The sequence below is a fragment of the Oryx dammah genome, unplaced genomic scaffold (genome assembly GCF_014754425.2).
Source record: "Oryx dammah isolate SB20612 unplaced genomic scaffold, SCBI_Odam_1.1 HiC_scaffold_7, whole genome shotgun sequence".
In the NCBI taxonomy this organism is placed as follows: Eukaryota; Metazoa; Chordata; class Mammalia; order Artiodactyla; family Bovidae; genus Oryx; species Oryx dammah.
This window is the reverse complement of record NW_024070191.1, coordinates 36,377,747-36,396,530: the sequence shown is the minus strand read 5'-3', so window position 1 is coordinate 36,396,530 and position 18,784 is coordinate 36,377,747. Positions and strand designations below refer to the sequence as shown.

The 18,784-nt window shown below is 49.8% G+C and overlaps 1 protein-coding gene and 1 long non-coding RNA gene across 4 annotated transcripts; both read right to left on the bottom strand.

The window, feature by feature from the left end:
* Nucleotides 1-2,583: 2,583 nt before the first annotated feature.
* POMK (protein O-mannose kinase) lies at nt 2,584-13,045 on the bottom strand. The gene is made up of 2 exons (XM_040243280.1): nt 12,339-13,045; nt 2,584-5,127 (listed from the first exon to the last, which is right to left on the bottom strand). Exons 1-2 carry the CDS (start codon nt 12,618-12,620, stop codon nt 4,357-4,359), a joined length of 1,053 nt encoding a protein of 350 aa, XP_040099214.1. The 5' UTR covers nt 12,621-13,045; the 3' UTR covers nt 2,584-4,356.
* A 147-nt stretch (nt 13,046-13,192) lies between these two features.
* Nucleotides 13,193-18,649, bottom strand: LOC120865869. 3 transcript variants are annotated; one of them, XR_005721536.1, is made up of 4 exons: nt 17,371-18,649; nt 15,835-15,924; nt 14,890-15,038; nt 13,193-13,485 (listed from the first exon to the last, which is right to left on the bottom strand). It is a non-coding gene; the product is annotated as an uncharacterized LOC120865869 (long non-coding RNA). The 3 variants fall into 3 exon arrangements; XR_005721537.1 differs by lacking the exon at nt 17,371-18,649 and having other exon boundaries at nt 14,833-15,038; nt 15,835-16,809; XR_005721535.1 differs by lacking the exon at nt 17,371-18,649 and having other exon boundaries at nt 15,835-16,809.
* Between the last annotated feature and the right edge of the window lie 135 nt (nt 18,650-18,784).

Here is an 18,784-nt window from a genome sequence, read left to right as displayed (position 1 = left end):
CATCCATACATGACCATTGGAAAAACCATAGCCTTGACTAGACGGACCTTTGTTGGCAAAGTAATGTCTCTGCTTTTCAACATGCTATCTAGGTTGGTCATAACTTTCCTTCCAAGGAATAAGCATCTTCATTTCATGGCTGCAATCACCATCTGCAGTGATTTTGGAGCCCTACAAAATAAAGTCTGGCACTGTTTCCACTGTTTCCCCATCTATTTCCCATGAAGTGATGAGACCAGATGCCATGATCTTTGTTTTCTGAATGTTGAGTTTTAAGCCAACTTTTTCCTCTCTCCTCTTTCACTTTCATCAAGAGGCTTTTTAGTTCCTCTTCACTTTCTGCCATAAGGGTGGTGTCATCTGCATATCTGAGGTTACTGATATTTCTCCCGGCAAACTTGATTCCAGCTTGTGCTTCTTCCAGCCCAGCATTTCTCATGATGTACTCTGCATACAAGTTAAATAAGCAGGGTGACAATATACAGTCTTGATGTACTCCTTTTCCTATTTGGAACCAGTCTGTTGTTCCATGTCCAGTTCTAATTGCTTCCTGACCTGCATATAGGTTTCTCAAGAGGCAGGTCAGGTGGTCTGGTATTCCCATCTCTTTGAGAATTTTCCAGTTTCTTGTGATCCACACAGTCAAAGGCTTTGGCATAGTCAATAAAGCAGAACTAGATGTTTTTCTGGAACTCTCTTGCTTTTTCCATGACCCAGCGGATGTTGGCAATTTGATCTCTGGTCCCGTTACTTCATGGCAAATAGATGGGGAAAAAATGGAAAAGTGACAGACTTTACCTTCTTGGGCTCCAAAATCACTGTGAACAGTGACTGCAGCCATAAAATTAAAAGACACTTGTTCCTTGGAAGGAAGGCTGACAAAACTAGACAACATATTAAAAAGCAGAGACATCACCTTGTCGACAAAAGGTCCATATAGTCAAAGCTGTGGTTTTTCCAGTAGTCATGTATGGATGTGAGAGCTGAACCATAAAGGAGGCTGAGTGCCGAAGAACTGACGCTTTTGAACTGCAGTGCTGGAGAACTCGAGAGTCCTATGGACAGCAAGGAGATCAAACCAGTCAATCCTAAAGGAAATCAACCCTGAATATTCTTTGGAAGGACTGATGCTGAAGCTCGAATACTTTGGCCACCTGATGCAAAGAGCTAACTCACTGGAAAAGACCCTGATGCTGGGAAAAGACTGATGGCAGGAGGAGAAGAGGGCAACAGAGGATGAAATGGTTGGATGGCATCATTGACTCAATGGACATGAGTTTGAGCAAACTCTGGGAGTTGGTGATGGACAGGGAAGCCTGGCGTGCTGCAGTTCACGGGGTCGCAAAGAGTCAGACATGACTGCGTGCCTGAACAACTAAGTTCTGGTACAGTGTGTTTTCATTTTTGTCTCAAGGGACTTACGATTTTCCTTTTGATTTCTTCTTTGACTCAGTTTGTTCAGGTGTGTGTTGTTTAATTTCCACACATTTGTGAATTTTCTTTATTGTCTATTTTCATTGGTTTCTGTTGTTTTCACTCTCCTGTTACTGATTTCTACTGTAGTTTCAAATCACTGTGGTAAGAAAATGAGATGAGATGCTTGATGTTATTTCAGTCTTCTCAAAATTGTTAATACTTGTTTGGTGACCTAACAGCATAATCTGTCCTGGAGAAAGTTTCATGTGTGTTTGAGGAAAATGTGTATTCTGCTGCTGTTTGGCAGAATTTTCTATGTATGTCTGTTAGGTCCATTTAGTCTAAGATATAGTTAAAAATCCAAGGTTTCCTTCTTGATTTTGTCTGGATAATCTGTCCATTGTTGAAAGTGGGGTATTTTTATAATAACTATTATTGTATTGTTGTCTATTTCTCCCATCAGATCTATATGCATTTTGGGGTGCATACAGACTTATGATTTTTATAGCTTCTTGATGAGTTGACCGCTTTATCATCATATACTGAATTCTGTCTCACTGCACTTTCTGACTTAAAGCCTGTTTTGTCTAATAGAAGTAGAGCTACCCCTGCTCTCCTTTGGCTTCTATGTGCATGGAATATCTTTTTCCATCCCTTTACTTTGAGCCTATGTGTGCTCTTAAAATGGAAGTGAGTTTCTTTAACACAGCAGAAAGTTGGGTCTTTCCTTTCCTCTTATGATTTTGCGGTTCTGCTGTTACTGAAGATAGAAACTGAAGGGCTAGGGCCAGCTTGGTGCCTGGCACTGGCACAATAGAGCATCATGGAGAACTCAGAGGAGGAGCAGAAGCTGCAAATGCCTCACCGACTCTCTCACTTAGAAACTGGTTTGTCTGAGACCACATGTGAGTCAGAGGCAGAGCTGGAACATATGTCTTCTGATCCTGGCACTGTGTCCTTTCCAAATACCATGCTGTTCATTTTAGCTCTATCATCAATATTTAAAAAGAAATTCATTTGAAACTGAAAGTTTTGTTCTAATGCAAAGTCCCAAAATCAAGGAAAACCCTCAATCCAGAATTACAACATGAAAAGGGTAACATCAGCTCAGCAGCTCCACACGGTAACTACTTTGTCAAGTAAAAAAGGTCATAAGAGATACAGGGGCCTGTGGCAGAGGTGGGGTTTTTTTCCCCAGCTTTATTGATATCATTCACAAACCATAAACTTGCCCCCTTTTATACAGTTCAGTGTTATTTAGTGTATTCAGAGTTGTGCAACTGTCACCATTTCTGGAAATTTCCATCTCCCCTGAAGAAACCCTGTACCTATTAGCAAGCCCCCCGTTCCTCCACATTCTTCAACTCCATGCCCCTGCCAGCCCCTCTGGAACCACTGGTTTATTTTCCGTTTCTGTGGGTTTGTCGATTCTGGATATTTCCTACAAATGGAATCATACGGCACGTGGTCTTTCGTGATGGCTTCTTTCATTTAGTACCTTCATCCATGTTGGAGCATGACTAAGCGCTACACTCCTTTCACGGCTGAATGTTACCCCTTTGTACGGAGGGACCACATTTTCTATTATCTGTTCACCAGCAAATGGACATCTTCATCCTTTGTCTATTATGAATAATGCTGCTATGAATATTTATGTCCAGGTTCTTTTATGGACATGTTTTCAATTCTCATTGGTAAATACTGGGAACTGGAACTGCTGGTCTATTTTTGACCTTGAGGACAGTCAGACTGTTTCCCAAAGCAGTTGGGCCATTTTACATTCCTACCAGCAACGTATGATGGCTCCAATTCTCTACATCCTCGCCGACATTTGTTACTATCCATCCTTTTGATTACAGCCATCCTAGTGGGTTCTGGCAGCATGTTTATAACAGACAACAGCAGTTAATATACTCTGGGCAAGCATATTCTCTGACCAACCATAGAACCCAATCACCATGGAAGGCAGAACAAGGATAATACTGACCACACTCCCTGTCTACTGCCTGGATAGGTAAGGACACTGGTTCTCAAAATGTGGTTCCCACACCGGCAGCACTGACTGGAGGGAAGCAGTGAGAAATGCAGAGACTCCACCCAGACACTGAGTCCGAGACTGTGGGGCGGGGCCAGCTCACTGTAATTTCAACGACCACCAGGCCTGTGCACAGCCTTTCTGCCCTCAATGCCAGCTTTAACCCCCTTATTGGTAATGATGAATATGCACCAAATCCTTCCTCCCCTGCAAACAAGGATGACAAGGACCAAGAAAAGCTCTCTGAAGGATTCAATCATGCAACTCAAGTGGAAGGTCTTCAATGCCTTCCAGTAACGAGTGAGTGACAGACACTGTTGGTGTAAAATGTTCACGATAATTAATGTTGAGCACGGAATAAATATCCAGCTGGAAGGTAAAGGGGAATTTCACAAGCACCATCCAAGGCAGTAGTAACACAAATGAGATTTCCGTCATACGTGATATTCTCAACGTTCCTTATCCACTCAAGGTTTCAGAGAGCATGCATGCTAGCTCGCTGGGACGTGGATGACACAGGTGTGTCCCTGAGAAGTCACCTGAAACACAGTGGCGTCTCCCCGGTACCGTGAAGCACACTGCAGATACTCACCTGAGTATCTTCCCCACACTGCCACTTAGAAACCTCTCCAGCACGTTTCTTACGAGCCTACAGGTGCGGCTGTTAGGGACGCCTCTGTGTAGCTCCGTGCTTGTTACTTCCTTCAGATACTGGTCAGACTCACTGCTTCCCTCCACCTTCGCTTGCAGTCAGGCTCACGGCAAGCCCGTGTGCTCTTGCTTAGCAACTCCCGCCAGGTGGTGAGGAGAAGAATCTGGGGCAGAACCGCTAACACCATCAGCGCAAAACCAGCGCAACTCCTCCAGCTGTTCCGACTCCCATCCGTCAGCGGCCACACTGGCTTTCACAGCATCTCTCTCGTCTGAGATGTCGCGGTATCTCTGAGTAGATTCAGAACCTTCTGGTAAGTGTCCAGGACGGCCTGAGCGGTGGGTCTCTCTGCAGGCACCTGGCTCTTACACGCCTTGTGAATGTCAAACAAGTGGAATCGGACCATGTCGCTCCCTTCCACGTGCCCCAGAAGGAAACTGGAGACGTCAGGAATCTTCCAGATGTCGCTCTTCTCGTCATACGCGGGCATGAGGTCGTCCTGGAAGGGCACATCCTCTCCGAAGGGCCACAGCTGCTCTGGGGCCACGAAGTCCCCACGGAGCTCCCGGTGGCCACACTTCACCAGGGCCCCAGAGCTGCGGTTCACCAGGGGCAGGGCGTCCAGGTCGTTGAGCACGATGCTGAAGTTGGCGGTCAGCAGGTACTGGGACAGGGTCTTGGGCAGGTCGCTGGAGTCGCACATGACCAGCGTGCCCAGAGGGCTGCGGTGCAGGAAGTTGAGGATGGCCACGTAGCCCAGGGCCAGCTGCAGCCTCTGCTGCCACGTGTTCAGGCTGTGGTACTTGGCGAGGTTCAGTGTCGCCTCCAGGTTGCCCAGGGAGCCCAACGGGTGGTACTCGGTGAGGATGGTGTCGTCATCCTCGCAGTAGCCCACCAGCGTGACCACGTGCTCGCTCTGCAGCGCCTGCAGCATCCGCAGCCCGTGCAGGAAGTCGTTTCTCACCTCCGGCCTGGTGAGCCGTGACAGGGCCACCTTGCGTTCCTTCCACTCAGACAGAAACACCTGGAACAAAGCCACAGAAAACGTCAACCCGGAATCCTCGGCGGCTGGTGAGCCGGGAAGCAGATGCCTTGAGGTGCTGGCTGTGGTGCAGAGGACGCACAGAGCCAAGCGTGGGCTGTTCTGCAGACTCACTTGGGAGCCAGACCAAATGCTGGGTGAAGGCTTGGCCCGCAGGCAGCGGGGCAGCTGGCCTGGGAGCGGGTCTGTGGGATGACGGGCTTGCTAAGCGGATGTGGAGAAGGGGGTTCATTCCCCGGAGAGGGGGCTGCACGTGTAAAGACTGGGAGGGAGAAGGCTAAGGAAAGGGAGAGTGGAAAGCTGGAGAACCCCGAGTAGGGAGTGAGTCCAGCCAGCCCATCGCACACAACAGCACTGCCACTCGCTTTAAAAGGTGCAGAGTAAACCACAAATAGGAACGGCTATACGTAGGGAACATACTTTAACACGGTCATGGTTTTGACCATGACCATGGTTTTGACTTTGGCTGGAACAGCAGGAGCTGAAATGACGCACACCCTAGGCCAGCCGTCCTAACATCCTAACATCGCCAGCCGGCAAGCAGCTGCCCTGCACGGCTGTGCACTCACACTTCCATCGCGGGGAAAGAAGTAAGAACCGCTGACCCGCTGCTCGAGTCCCCAAAGGGAAGGCAGGGGTTGGAGAGGAGAAAACAGGCTCCAGGTCAGGACCCAGATGCCGGGCCATGCTGGACCCCATGGGCTGTGCCCCTCTGGCTTCCATGTCTTCGTAGTTAAAATGAAGATTATGGAAGCAACTTGGGGTGTAATTTTCAAGAGACTTTGGCACTTAAATCTAAGGCAATAACCTGAAATATATAAAAAGCTCCAGAAATAAAAATCTAGCATAATTTATTAAAGCCTAACTGGAACCTGTCCACCCATCAACAATTGGGAAGTGGTCCAGTTATGCAGGGCCACTCAGGGAAGGTTATGGGTGCAGCCAAATGCAGATGCTATCTGATGGGGTTTTCACAGATACAAGTAATGTTACAGATGAAAAGGACACACAGTGTTTTTATATTATTGTTCTAACTACATAAAACAAAATTACATAGAAATCTAAGGATGTTTTCTGTTCTCTTTACATGCTTCCCCACCTCCCCCACCCCCCGCAACTTTATACCTTTTGGTATAACAAGAAAGAATATATATTACTCTAATATTTTAAAACATTTTTTTAAGGAACTTAAAAAATACATCAAATGGAGGAGGTAGGCTGGAGACTATGAAAATTTACTGTGGGCCTGAGAAGGAAGGTTCATTAACAGAAAAACCCACTAAACTGTCGCTGTTGATCATTTATTCAAACAGCTGTCTTTCAAGACATTCTCCAAAACCAAAATCTGAGAAATTTCACTATAGATAATTTCTACTAAGAAGTCAAGTTGCCCTCGCTGCTGGAATCACTGTACGTTTTGTGAGTACATTTCTTAAATTCTAATATGGAACACATTTTATTCTCTTCACAGAGCTGTACAAGCACTGAATTTGATCTCTGACTTCAATATAAAAATCCTATTTCTGTTGAGATCCATCACTCCTTTGGGCTCCCCTTCTCCTCACTGGCACTAGCTTTTTTTTCATATAAAATGGGGATCACTAAAGAGAAGCTGCTATGGTTTTTTTTACACATTTATTCCACAAGAAATGCGGGAGAGCTTCAGCCACAGGCCTCATGACTTCCCCCCGAACCTCGCTTACGTCTCATTCACTTTTGTGCCTCAGATAAATGAAAAGATTAAATACTACTGATGTTTATTATCAAATATTATTAGTCTTTAGGATCTCTCACAAATATCTGAAACCTCCAATATTGCATACTTGCAAGTCAGAGGTTAAGAATCATTTCTCAGCAATCTACCTTTTTAAAAAATATTATAAAAGTAATCATGAATACTCTTCTTGATAAAAGTTCAAATACGGAAGGAGCAGAACTCCTTCCTCTGAATTTAATCCCCAGCCCAAAGGAAACTAGTTAACTGTTTGACTAGTAATGTTCCAGACATTTTTCTATGCTTTTATACATATTAATACCCATTTATAAAATAGTATTTGAGTTTGTTATATAAAATGGGACTACTATAGATAGATAGATAGATAGATAGATAGATAGATAGATAGATAGATCCAGGTCATTCTTTTTAAAGCTTCATAACATTTCATAGTATAGTATAGGTGCACAACCTATACTGGTGTATGTTAGGTAAGATTTTATAGAAGATCTTTGCTTTTTTTTTTTAAACTGAAGTATAATAAAAACTCATTAAATTTGGGACAGATGCTGTCAGGGTGGCTTAGGTTCACTTTTCTACACAGCTCTGTAATTTTACATAGGCATTTAATATGACCTTATGTGATCTATTTTTAAAGAGTTGATGTATATCTAAATTATTTCCCACTTATTTCCTATTAACAACAGGGCTACAGTGAATAGCCTTATAGTCACATCTCTGTGCACATGTGCAGATGTTTTCATAAGTTAGGGAAGTAGACGGATCACTGAATGAACACTATGTACCATCGGACCCTTCAGAGTCTGGGCCAACACGCACTTTCACCAATCGTGTATGAGTCTTATGTTCTAGCCTCAACCACACTGCTGCTGCTGCTGCTAAGCTGCTTCAGTCATGTCTGACTCTCTGCAACCCCATAGACGGCAGCCCACCAGGCTCCTCTGTCCACAGGATTCTCTAGGCAAGAATACTGGAGGGGGTTGCCATTTCTTTCAGCCTTACTAAGTGTTACCAATCCACTGGATGAAAAACCTTTCCCTGTTTTCATCTGTATTCTCCTGACTACTAATTCATCCCTGGCATTTCTGTGTGTCTTCTGTGGAAAGTCTGTTCACTATCCTTCATACTATATCCTCTAGGATTGTTTGCTTCGTGCTTATTAATTTCTAGGAGCTCTTTATACATTATTCATGTGATCCTTACTATAAATGTAAAGACAAATTTTAGAAAATAGTATACGTGGTCCCTTGTAGTACGAAGTCTAATCTGTCTTCATTCATTTAACAAGTTACTATGTCAATTAAAAAAACGGAAGTAAATCCCTGGCCATGCGAAATTTACATTCTAGGGCAGGAGGCAGACGATAAGAGAAAATAAACAGAAAGTGTGTAAAGTCCACTGGAAGGTAAAATATGCTTTGGAGAATAATTAAGCAGGGAAGGGGGAGAATTTACAACTTTTATTAGGGGAAGCTCTCGCTGGGGTGATGCTCAAACAGGAAGCTGACGGAGATGGAGGAAGGAGCCAAGGGGCTTCTGCGGACCACATCCCAGGCAGGGAGGACAGCAGGGCAAGCGCCTCTGGAGATGCGTCCACAGCCTGCAGTGGCAGAGCAGCGGGCGGTCAGGGGGTGGGGAGGGGAGGCTGGGAGAGGCCTTCAGTCACTGAAAGGGCTGGAGAAGGACACAATGCCCTGCACTGAGGACCCAGAGCAGAGGAGGGACACCGCTGCACGTGGCCACACACACGGCACTCCAACTGCAGTGAGAGTAGCCGAAGCGGGCCAGGGCGGAGGCAGAGAGCCCCATCTGGAGGATATGGAGATAGGCAGGCGCCAGGCACGGGGCCCCGGCTCGGGAGGAGACAAGGCAGAAGCCTCGGAAAGGCCAACTCCTGGCTCTCTCCCATGTGCAGAGACACTGCACGCTGCTGAGGGGCTGAGCATGGACATGGACAAAGGGCCATGACAGGGGTGCCTCCCGGGCTGAGGAAGAGATCAACTCCAGGATTAACAGACGTGCCACTAAATATAAAAGGGATAACCAGCAAGACTCTACTGTAGAGCTCAGTATTCTGTGAGAAGCTATATAGGAAAAGAGTCTGAAGGACACATGAGTAACTGATTTCACTGTGCTGTACAACTGAAACTAACACCGTACTGTAAATCAGTAATACCCCAATATAAAATTAAAGCTGAACTTAAAAGAAAAAGGAGGCCTGTGGCTGTGGTGTGAGGAGCTGGGTGGTAGGGAGAGGGAGGAGGCTGAGGGGATGGTCTGCGACACACCTAGTGTGAGAAGTCTTTCAACAGCCAAGATGCGGGGGAGGCAGGGGATAGAAAAGTCCAGAGTTCACCCAGGGAAAAAGGTAGGGACGGGGCCAGATGAGGCCACCCAGGCATTGGCACAGAGGAGAAGAGCGGTCCTGGATGAGGAGGTGGCCAAAGGGTGGACTCTGCTTTTTCACACATCTGCACTCCAGCCAGACTTCCACATGGAAAACAGCACCTCCAGCCCTTTCTGGGGTTACACAAAGCCAGAGCGCGACAGAGGAAGAGAAAGAACTGAAGCGGTTCTTCTGACGGGCACCAACCCAAACGCTCTGCCTCTTAAAGGACCTTTTCACACTGTTCATGGGGTTCTCAAGGCAAGAACACTCAAGTGGTTTGCCATTCCTTTCTCCAGCGGACCACATTTTGTCAGAAGTCTCTACCATGACAGTCCGTCTTGGGCGGCCCTACACGGCATGGCTCACAGCTTCACTGAGTTAGAGGCGGCTATGGTCCATGTGATCAGTTTAATTAGTGTTCTGTGATTGCAGTTTTCAGCCTGTCTGCCCTCTGATGGAGAAGGATAAGAGGCTTATGGAAGCTTCCTGATGGGAGAGACTGACTGTGGGGGAAACTGGGATCACAGATAAAGCAATAAAGTTCCAGATAAATATCTACTGCTTTATTGACTACGGCAAAGCCTTTGACTGTGTGGATCACAACAAACTGTGGAAAATTCTTCAAGAGAAGGGAATACCAGACCACTTTACCTGCTTCCTGAGAAATCCGTATGCAGGTCAAGAAGCAACAGTTAGAACTGGACATGGAACAATGGACTGGTTCCAAATTGGGAAAGCAGCACGTCAAGGCTGTATATTGTCACTCTGCTTATTTAACTTATATGCAGAGTACATCATGCGAAATGTGAGGCTGGATGAAGCACAAGCTGGAATCAGGATTTCGGGAGAAATATCAATAACCTCAGACATGCAGATGACACCACCCTTATGGCAGAAAGTGAAGAAGAACTAAAGAGCCTCTTGATGAAAGTGAAAGAGGAGAGTGAAAAAGTTGGCTTAAAACTCAACATTCAGAAAACGAAGATCATGGCATCCAGTCCCATCACTTCATGGCAAACAGATGGGGAAACAGAGGAAACAGTGTCAGACTTTATTTTTGGGGGCTCCAAAATCACTGCAGATGGTGACTGCAGCCATGAAATTAAAAGACGCTTATTCCTTGGAAGAAAAGCTATGACAAAACTAGACAGCATATTCAAAAGCAGAGACATTACTTTGCCAACAAAGGTCTATCTAATCAAAGCTATGGTTTTTCCCACAGTCATGTACGGATGTGGACCATCAAGAGAGCGGAGTGCCAAAGAATTGATGCTTTTGAACTGTGGTGGAGAAGATTCTTGAGAGTCCCGTGGACAGCAAGGAGATCCAACCAGTCCATCCTAAAGGAAATCAGTCCTGAATATTCATTAGAAGGACTGATGCTGAAGCTGAAACTCCAATACTTTGGCCACCTGATACAAAGAACTGACTCATTAGAAAAGACCCTGATGCTGGGAAAGATTGAAGGCGGGAGGAGAAGGGGGTGACAGAGGACGAGATGGTTGGATGGTATCACCAACTCGATGGACACGAGTTTGAGCAAACTCTGGGAGTTGGTGATGGACAAAGGAGTCACCTCTGACTCCTTCCTTGCATCCTGCCTCTGGTCCCCAGACAGCCAGGCACAGCCTCAGCTCATCCCCGGGTCTCCTGCTGGACCCTTGTCCCCAGATACCCACTACCACCTTGACCCCCTGGGATGAGAAGCCCATGGCTCTCTTCCTTGCCCCAAGGGCAAGTTTCAGCCAAAGAAACAAAATCTCAGGGTAACAGCCTTTTGGTCACCCTTCATTTTAATGAACAAGCCACATCCTTAACTGACTTCTAGAGTCATCCTGCCTCAGTTAACACGGGCACAACCGCTGCTGAAACACAGCCCATGAGACGGGGCTCTGGAGGCTTCTAATGAGAACTGAATCGGCCCCTTTGGTTTCTCTTTTTAAAGTAAAAAAATTTTCTTAATCAATGTAATAGCATGCTGATATAAATCACAGCAATATCTTTTTCCATCTGTCTCCTAGAATAATGGAAATAAAACAGAAATAAACAAATGGGACCTACTTAAACTCAAAAACTTTTGAATGGCAAAGGAAACAATAAACAAAAGGAAAAGACAACCCACAGACTGGGAGAAAATATTTGAAAATGATGTGACCGACGAGGGATCAGTCTCCAGAATTTATGAACAGCTTGCTTGCATGATGCTTAACGGCATCAAAACAAACCACCCGGTCCTCCTGGTGGATCAGTGGGAAAGAATCCATCTGCCAGTGCAGGGAACATGGGTTCGATCCCTGGTCTGGGTAGATTCCACATGCCTCGGAGCAACTAACCCCGTTGCGCCACAACTGCTGAGCCTGTCCTCTAGAGCCGGCGTGCCTAGACCTCTGCTCTGCAACAAGAGAGGCCACTACAAGAAGGCCGTGCACCCAACCAGAGCTGGTCCCCCTCACTGGAACAAGAGAAAGTCCAGGCCCTGCTATGGAGACCCAGCGCAGCCCCCCAAAATAAACAGAATGAATTAAAAAAAAAGACAGATAATAAATACATAAAACGGATAACCAACAAGGACCTCTTGTACAGCACAGGGAACTCTGCTCAGTGCTATGTGGCAGCCGGGATGGGAGGGGAGTTGGGGGAGAATGGATACATGTGTATGTGCAGCTGAGTCCCTTTGGCGTTCATCCGAAACTATCACAACGCTGTTAACTGTCTATACTCCAAGGTAAAATAAAAAGTTTTTAAAAAACAGCACTGTACAGTTGGGAAAATAAGAACCAGAAAAATTTGCCTCCTTCAGCATTGCACGATTTCTATCATTTTTATATTTTTTACGTATGTAATCTTGCAGATAGGAACAGCCTCTGGCACAGCTTTCCATTTTGCTTTTCTACTTAGGACAGCATTCTCCTGCTGTGACACAGGCTTCCTAACGAGCCCTGTTGACCGCGCAACACCCGACAATGGGTGGGCCACCCTTTACTGGGATGGCGTCCCCGCAGTGAGGTGTCTGGGGTGATGCTGGCCCGCCCCCGGGCCGCCCGCCCCCTCGATGGCGAGCGGGACTCACCGTCTTCACGGCTCCCTCCCCGACGCGCTTCAGAGGCCTCACTTCCGTCCTCAGCTGCTCGCAGGACAGCCACGGGGAGCAGGCGGCCGCCTGCCCCATGCGGAAGTGGCCAGGCGGGCAGCGGCCGGGGTGCGCCGCGGGGCCGCGGGGCGCGGTGACGAGCCGGTCGAGGCAGAGGTAGAGGAGGACGTTCATGAGCGCCATGGACAGCAGCAGCCCCACGGCCGGGGGCAGCTCCCTGGGCGCGGGCCCCTTCCTGCCCTCCGGGGGCCTCGTCTCCATGGCGCTGCGCTCCGCCGGCCCCTCAGACGGAGACACGAGGCGCGGGCACAGCCCGGCCAGGCTCGGGAAGGACGGCGGGGCCCGGGGCCGCCGTGAGCAGCCGCGGGCCACGGGCCCGATGCCGGCTCGTCCCGGAGCCCCGCCTGTCTCCTGCAGGGTCGAGCGGAAGGCAGTCCTGGGCCTGCCCGGCGGCGTCTGTCTCCCAACAGCCGCCTGCACCGAGGAAAGGCAAGCACCGCGCAGCCAGCAATGCTGAGAGGAAAGCAAAGCGCGGCTCTGGAGACGGCAGGGGAGAGACAAGCTGGGCTGGGGGCCGTCCGGGACGCTGAGGGGCCGGGATGCTCCTTGGGAGGTGCTCAGAAGCCCCCTGATGCTTTTAAGAAGCAACGGTGTGAAAGGGTGCCCCGGGGGCTTGGTGGGGGTGGGAGAGGCTGGGTGGGGGGCCCGGGCCGGAATCCAGGATGAGCCTGATGAGAAGGCAGGCAGCCTGATGGGGGTGAGGCGGGGGCGCAGGCGCGAGGCAGGCTGCTGCCTGGCCGCGGGGGGCGGGGAGGAACCTGGATGTCGGGCCCTCCAGGAGCCCGGGGTGGACACTGGTTGCCACCCACAGGGAGCGGCCAGAGCAGAGGGCGTGGGCTTAGCTGCAGCCCCGGGCATGTGAGACGCAGTGCCTGATGGACCCTGGGTCTCGGGGCTGAGGACACGGCGACGCGAAGCTTTACCTGCCAGGAGGGCCTTCCTTCCCGCTGAGGTTTCTGGCCAGACTCCTGGGTCGGTCAAGACTCCAGCTGACCCCGCGCGCTGGTTTCAAAGCGCTCTTCCTCTAAGTACCAAAGAGGAGGTCTGTTGAATAAGACTTGTGACTCTGCACACAGAAAAACGGCCACAGTCCGAGCAGCTCCCTTTCCCAGGCCCTCCCGGCTAGGGGTCTCCTAGGCTCCCGGCCTCCGGGTCAGTGCACAGGGGGCCGGAAGCCCAGGCCTCCCTGCCAGCCCCGCTTCGCCCCCGGCCACCCCCATGACCCCCATCACTCCCTCCTGGAACCCACTCCTCCCACACGTCTTAGGCAGCCTGTACGTGCCCTGCTGCAGGCACTGCCAAGCGCCAGGCCACCCTCTTTGAACGACGCCTGCCTTCTCACTGCAAACTGTTCTCTGCAAGCACAGACAAGCAGAAAGTCTGCAGCCCCAGGACCTGGCGGGGAGCTTGACGCCTCCGCTCTTGTCCGGAGCAGCTAAGTCGCTCTGCCTGGAGAAGCCACTTCTGTCTCTGACCCAGAGTTGAGCACAGGGAATACAGCCATTATTCTTAGTTAACTTTTAAGTGGAACATAAGCTTTAAAAATACTGAGTCACTATGTTGTATGCTTGAAACTAACAAAATAGTGTAAATCACCTATAATTCAATTAAAAACCTAGGCTGAGATGTAATTCACATACTATAAATTTGAGGTTATCACCTCACACCTGTCAGAATGGCCATCACCAAAAAAGAGATAACAAATGCTGGTGAGGATGTGAAGAAAAAGGAACACTCTGACACCGTTGCTGGGAACGTAAATTGGTGCAGCTGCTACGGAAAGCCATGTGAAAGTGCCTCAAAACACTAAAATTAGAACCATCATATGATCCAGCAATCTCACTCCTGGGTGCATATCCAAAAAAAAAAAAAAAAAACCCCTACTAATTTGAAAAGATACATGCACCCCTATGTCCATAGCATCATTATTCAAAATAGTCAAGACATGGAAGGAACAGTGTCTGTCAACAGAGAAGGAATGAAGATGATGTATTTTTATGTATATATATATATAAAATCTTAACATGAAAAGATAAAAAAAATACTTCCCAAACTCAACCCTCCCCCCTCAAATCCGCTCTTTTCAGTGCTCGGGATCTCAGAGGTGCCAGCTGTAATCTCCCAGTGACCAGGCTGCAGGTGTGAGCAGTGACAGCGCTTCTGCTGAGCAGGGACTGTCAGAGGGTAGGGACTCGTCTCAGCCACACCACCCTGGACACGCCAGACCGCATCTCCCCTCTGAAGCTAAGCGGGGTCAGGCCGGGTTAGTAGATGGATGGGAGAAGGGAGGACTCTTCCATGGGTCAGTGTACTTTGCCCTGATCAGAAGAGAATGCGAGGCTTCCATCATCTCTGCCGTCACCGCAAGGAGCTCAGGGACCCCCTCCTCTCTGGGACCAGGTGGGGTGCTCACCCATGGCCCAAGCCCTGCCAGCAGCACCCAATGACGGCCCGGGCGTTGTCTGCTCACCGTCCTCGAGATCCCGGGCCCGCATCTTTCTCTCTGGCGCCCTCCCTCCAGGCGTCTCCCAGGACTCGTGGACACGGCGACAATGTTCACCACTCCGGCCTCACAGTCTCCAGAGTATCTTCCCCAGCGCCTGATTCTTAGAAGCTGACCTGCAAGAAAACAAGCAAAACTCCTGCCATCTCTCCTCTGTGGCATTTAAAGCGACCAAGAGTGTCTCGACTTAGACCAGAAGTCAGAAGAACTTTTTCCCATAAAGGGCCAGACAGTAAAAGTTCAGCTTTAGGGGCCAGAGCACTGGGATGTGCAGTGCAGGGAGCGGCCACGTGGAGGAACCGGGGGATGGTCACGGTCCCTCCATCCGGCCGCCAGAAGCAGCCAGGCCCGCCTGCACCAGTGGGGCGAGCATGGCTCTGCTCCAGCAAAACTCTGCTCACAGACACTGGGATTCGAGCCTCACGTCACAAAAGACTGTTCCTTTCTTTCCCCCAGTATTTAAAAACGTGAAAGGGATCCTTAGCTCACGGGCCACCCGAGAATGGCTGGCTGGCCCGCCTCGGGGGATGGCAAACCCTCGGGTGATGTCGAGGGCCCCTCTTCCATTCCACGCCTTCCACGTGGTCTCATCCACACACACGGCTCAGGAGGCCGCGTACACGCCAATGGTTTCCAGCCTCTGCTGTGACCTGGCTCTTTCTCCTAAAGCATCACTCAGCCGGGGACCCCTCAAGGTCTGGGACGTCCACACCTGAATTCCCCCTCCTGTAGCCAGCATGCCTGCCACGCAAGGGTCCCCACTGTGAGGGGGACGAAACCGGGGAACTTGATGTCTCCCTCCCCTAAGCACGACCGACCAGTCACTATGGACAGTGGCTTCTCCCCTGAAAGCTCCCAGATCTGCTCGCTCTCCCCTTCCCTTGCTCCCCCACCCATCTAAGCATCTCCTACCTGCGCTTCTGCGACTCTCTCCCACAGCCTCTACCACTGCTTTCTCTTTTCCAATCCATTCCCCACAGCAAACAGGATCTCTTTTCTTTCCTGAAATGTTGCAAGCACAGAAAAAGTGACAACGTAGACCATGAGCAGCTATCCAGCTCTCTCAGGTAACACCGCACCCCGCTTTGTAAAGAAATAATGCCAACAGGGCTGAAGCCACGCACCCCTTGCAGTCCTGTTCTGCTCCCTCCCAAGAAGTAACCCCCATCCTCAAGTGGGTGGGTCAGCGGTTCTTAAACTGTGTCCCCTGCACCTGCAGCAGCAGCAGGAGCATCTAGAACTTCTGAGAAACGCAAGTTGTTGAGTCCTCACCCTGGACTTTCTGAATCAGAAACTCTGACGTGGAGTCCAGACATCTGTACTCACAAAGGTGATTCGGGCACCTGCTAAAGGTTGTTTCCACGCGTGCTTTTTTATTTTCACCACATAGATGTGTGCTCCTAAGTAACAACCCAGAACACACAAATGTTTCCAAGCTTTACACAAGCGGTCCTGTCCCTGTAACCACAGGGGCCTGGTTCCAGGATTCCCGTCAACACCAACGTCTGTGGGGGCTCAAGTCCCTCCTCTAAAATGGCACAGTGTTCCCGTATCAGGGATGCGGAATACACGGAGCGCTGAGAGTATATCCTTGTAAACTTGCTTCTTTTAAAAGCCCAGCTTTACATTTCTGAGGTTTTACCCAAGTGCATACATGGAACTCTAGTTCACTCTTGTGGACTGACTATACAACTGCTGGTGAAGCAGGTTTTGCACACACTTCCCGTGCTCGTGTGGAAGACATCCTCTCTGGTATACACAATGAAGCACAAATTTTGTCACTCTTGGCTTTAAAAACATTTGACAGCCCTCTCTGCCCTCAGGGGTTTCCTGGTGGCTCAGACAGTAAAGAACCTGCCTGCAATGCAGGAGACCTGGGTCGGGAAGATCCCCGGGAGAAGGGAATGGCAACCCACTCCAATATCCCTGCTGGTGAATTCCACGGACAAAGGAGGCTGGCGGCCTAGAGACCAGGGGGCTGCAAAGGGTCGGACATGAGTGAGCAACGAACACTTTCACTTTCTCTGCCCTCAGGATAAACTCGACTCTTGATACCTACCCCGCAAAAGATCAGCCTCAGTGCCCCCTCCAGATCCAGCCCTGCCCCCGGCTCTCCTCACACTGCAGGCCCCCTTGCGGGATGCGGTTCCTTCTTCCTCGACTGTGAGATCAAGGACCCCCTGCCTGCTGCGTGTACCCAGGTATCCCGGCGGCTGGCGGGCGGCAGGCGCTGGATCCCTTACTCCTCCATCCTCACGGGCTCAGGCGCCGCCTACCCCTTCTGCAGTCACTCCTTCTGTGTCCGCGCTCCCTCTCTTCGCGCGGTGCCGGCGCCTCGTCGCTCTCACTCACCACCCGCTCCGTAGAGTGGAGCAGCCCCTCACCTCCCACCAATCCTACCCTGCACCGCCAAGGGTAAAGTCAGATCTTACAAGGTCTGAAGCTTACTTTGTTTTCTTTTGGAGGGACATCGCTTTCTTCCCTGTCACTCAAGGCTGCCAACCTCAGGACACGTTCACCTCTTCGAATCTGCGCTGGACTCTCATCATTACCCCTTTAACGTATCTCTTGTCCGCTTGACAGCCGTGCGCCTCAACAGCCTTTCAATGATCCCGAAGTCCCCTCAAGCACTTCTGAATCCCATCTCAGAAAGACACGCATCCCAAAGTTCAGCTACCATTTACAGTGTCAGTCTGACATGGATTCTGTGAGCTACATAGAACTATTATCCCCATTTCACAGATAAGAAAAACTGAGGCAGAGTGAATTACCCAAGGTGACTAAAACTGTACACAGAGAAGTCAAGCTTTCTGGCCTCAAATTAACATTCTTCCTCTAAATCCTACAGCCTCAGACAATGGACTGAATTGAATACAGCTAGGTCACCGCAAGGATTAGGGGATCCATGCTGAGACCCTGAGACTGTCCATCCACTTATTAAAGAAGTCTTTTACTCACCCGATCACCTGATTTTTTTGTTTGTTTGTTTTAAACGCATATTTCTGGAGTAGGCTGCTCAGGGTTAAGGGATAAGGTTGTATGGCTGAGGGAATGTTCTTGCCCAGAAAAGAGCAAACTGATACCGAAAGCGACTGCTTAGGCACTGCTTAAGACACACTGGATTTCTGACAATAATAAGAAAAAACTGGTAACAGGAAAAGTGGAAACTACTGCTATACACTCACAGCTTAATTTTTAAAAAAGAAAGAGACGGCAGTGGGAGGAAGAAGCGTGAAGAAAAAGAAAAGCAATGGAACAAAACTGGTTTCTGCCATCTATAGAATATCTTTAACAACCAGAAAAGAAACGAATTCGTGCTCCACAATACAACTCTGGTTGTACCCCACGTTGCCAACAAAGCACAGGTACATTATTTTAAATATGCTGGATGCCTGCTTAGCCTTAAGGTTCTAAAGCAGAGATCAAGAGTGGAGAAGACGAGACCACCAAAGAACACGGCTCAACCCTGCTTTTTAAAAGTGGGGGCAGCAGACGACTGCACCGGACCCAGAGCCGCCCCCGGAGGCAGGGGCAGCGCGGCGCCGACCACCTCCGCCGGGGGTGTCCGTCCCGGCGGAGTGTCCGTCGGCTCCAGTCCGGCTCCAGGCGCCGGGCAGTACGCGGACCAGCTGCCCTCGTTCTCGCCCGCAGCCCGTAGCCGCTCGCCGGCTGCACGCGCGGCTCCGGGTGCGGGCTGGCGCGGCGCCTCTGCCACCCTACCTGCGGTCCCCTCCCCAGGCCCGCCACCGCCCCTACCTGCGGTCCCCTCCCCGGGCCAGGCACGCGGGCTCCTGCGCCTGCGTGGCCGGAAGCGCGCCCGGTAGGACCAGCGCCAGGCTGCCCCGCGGGCTCCGTCTCCCGC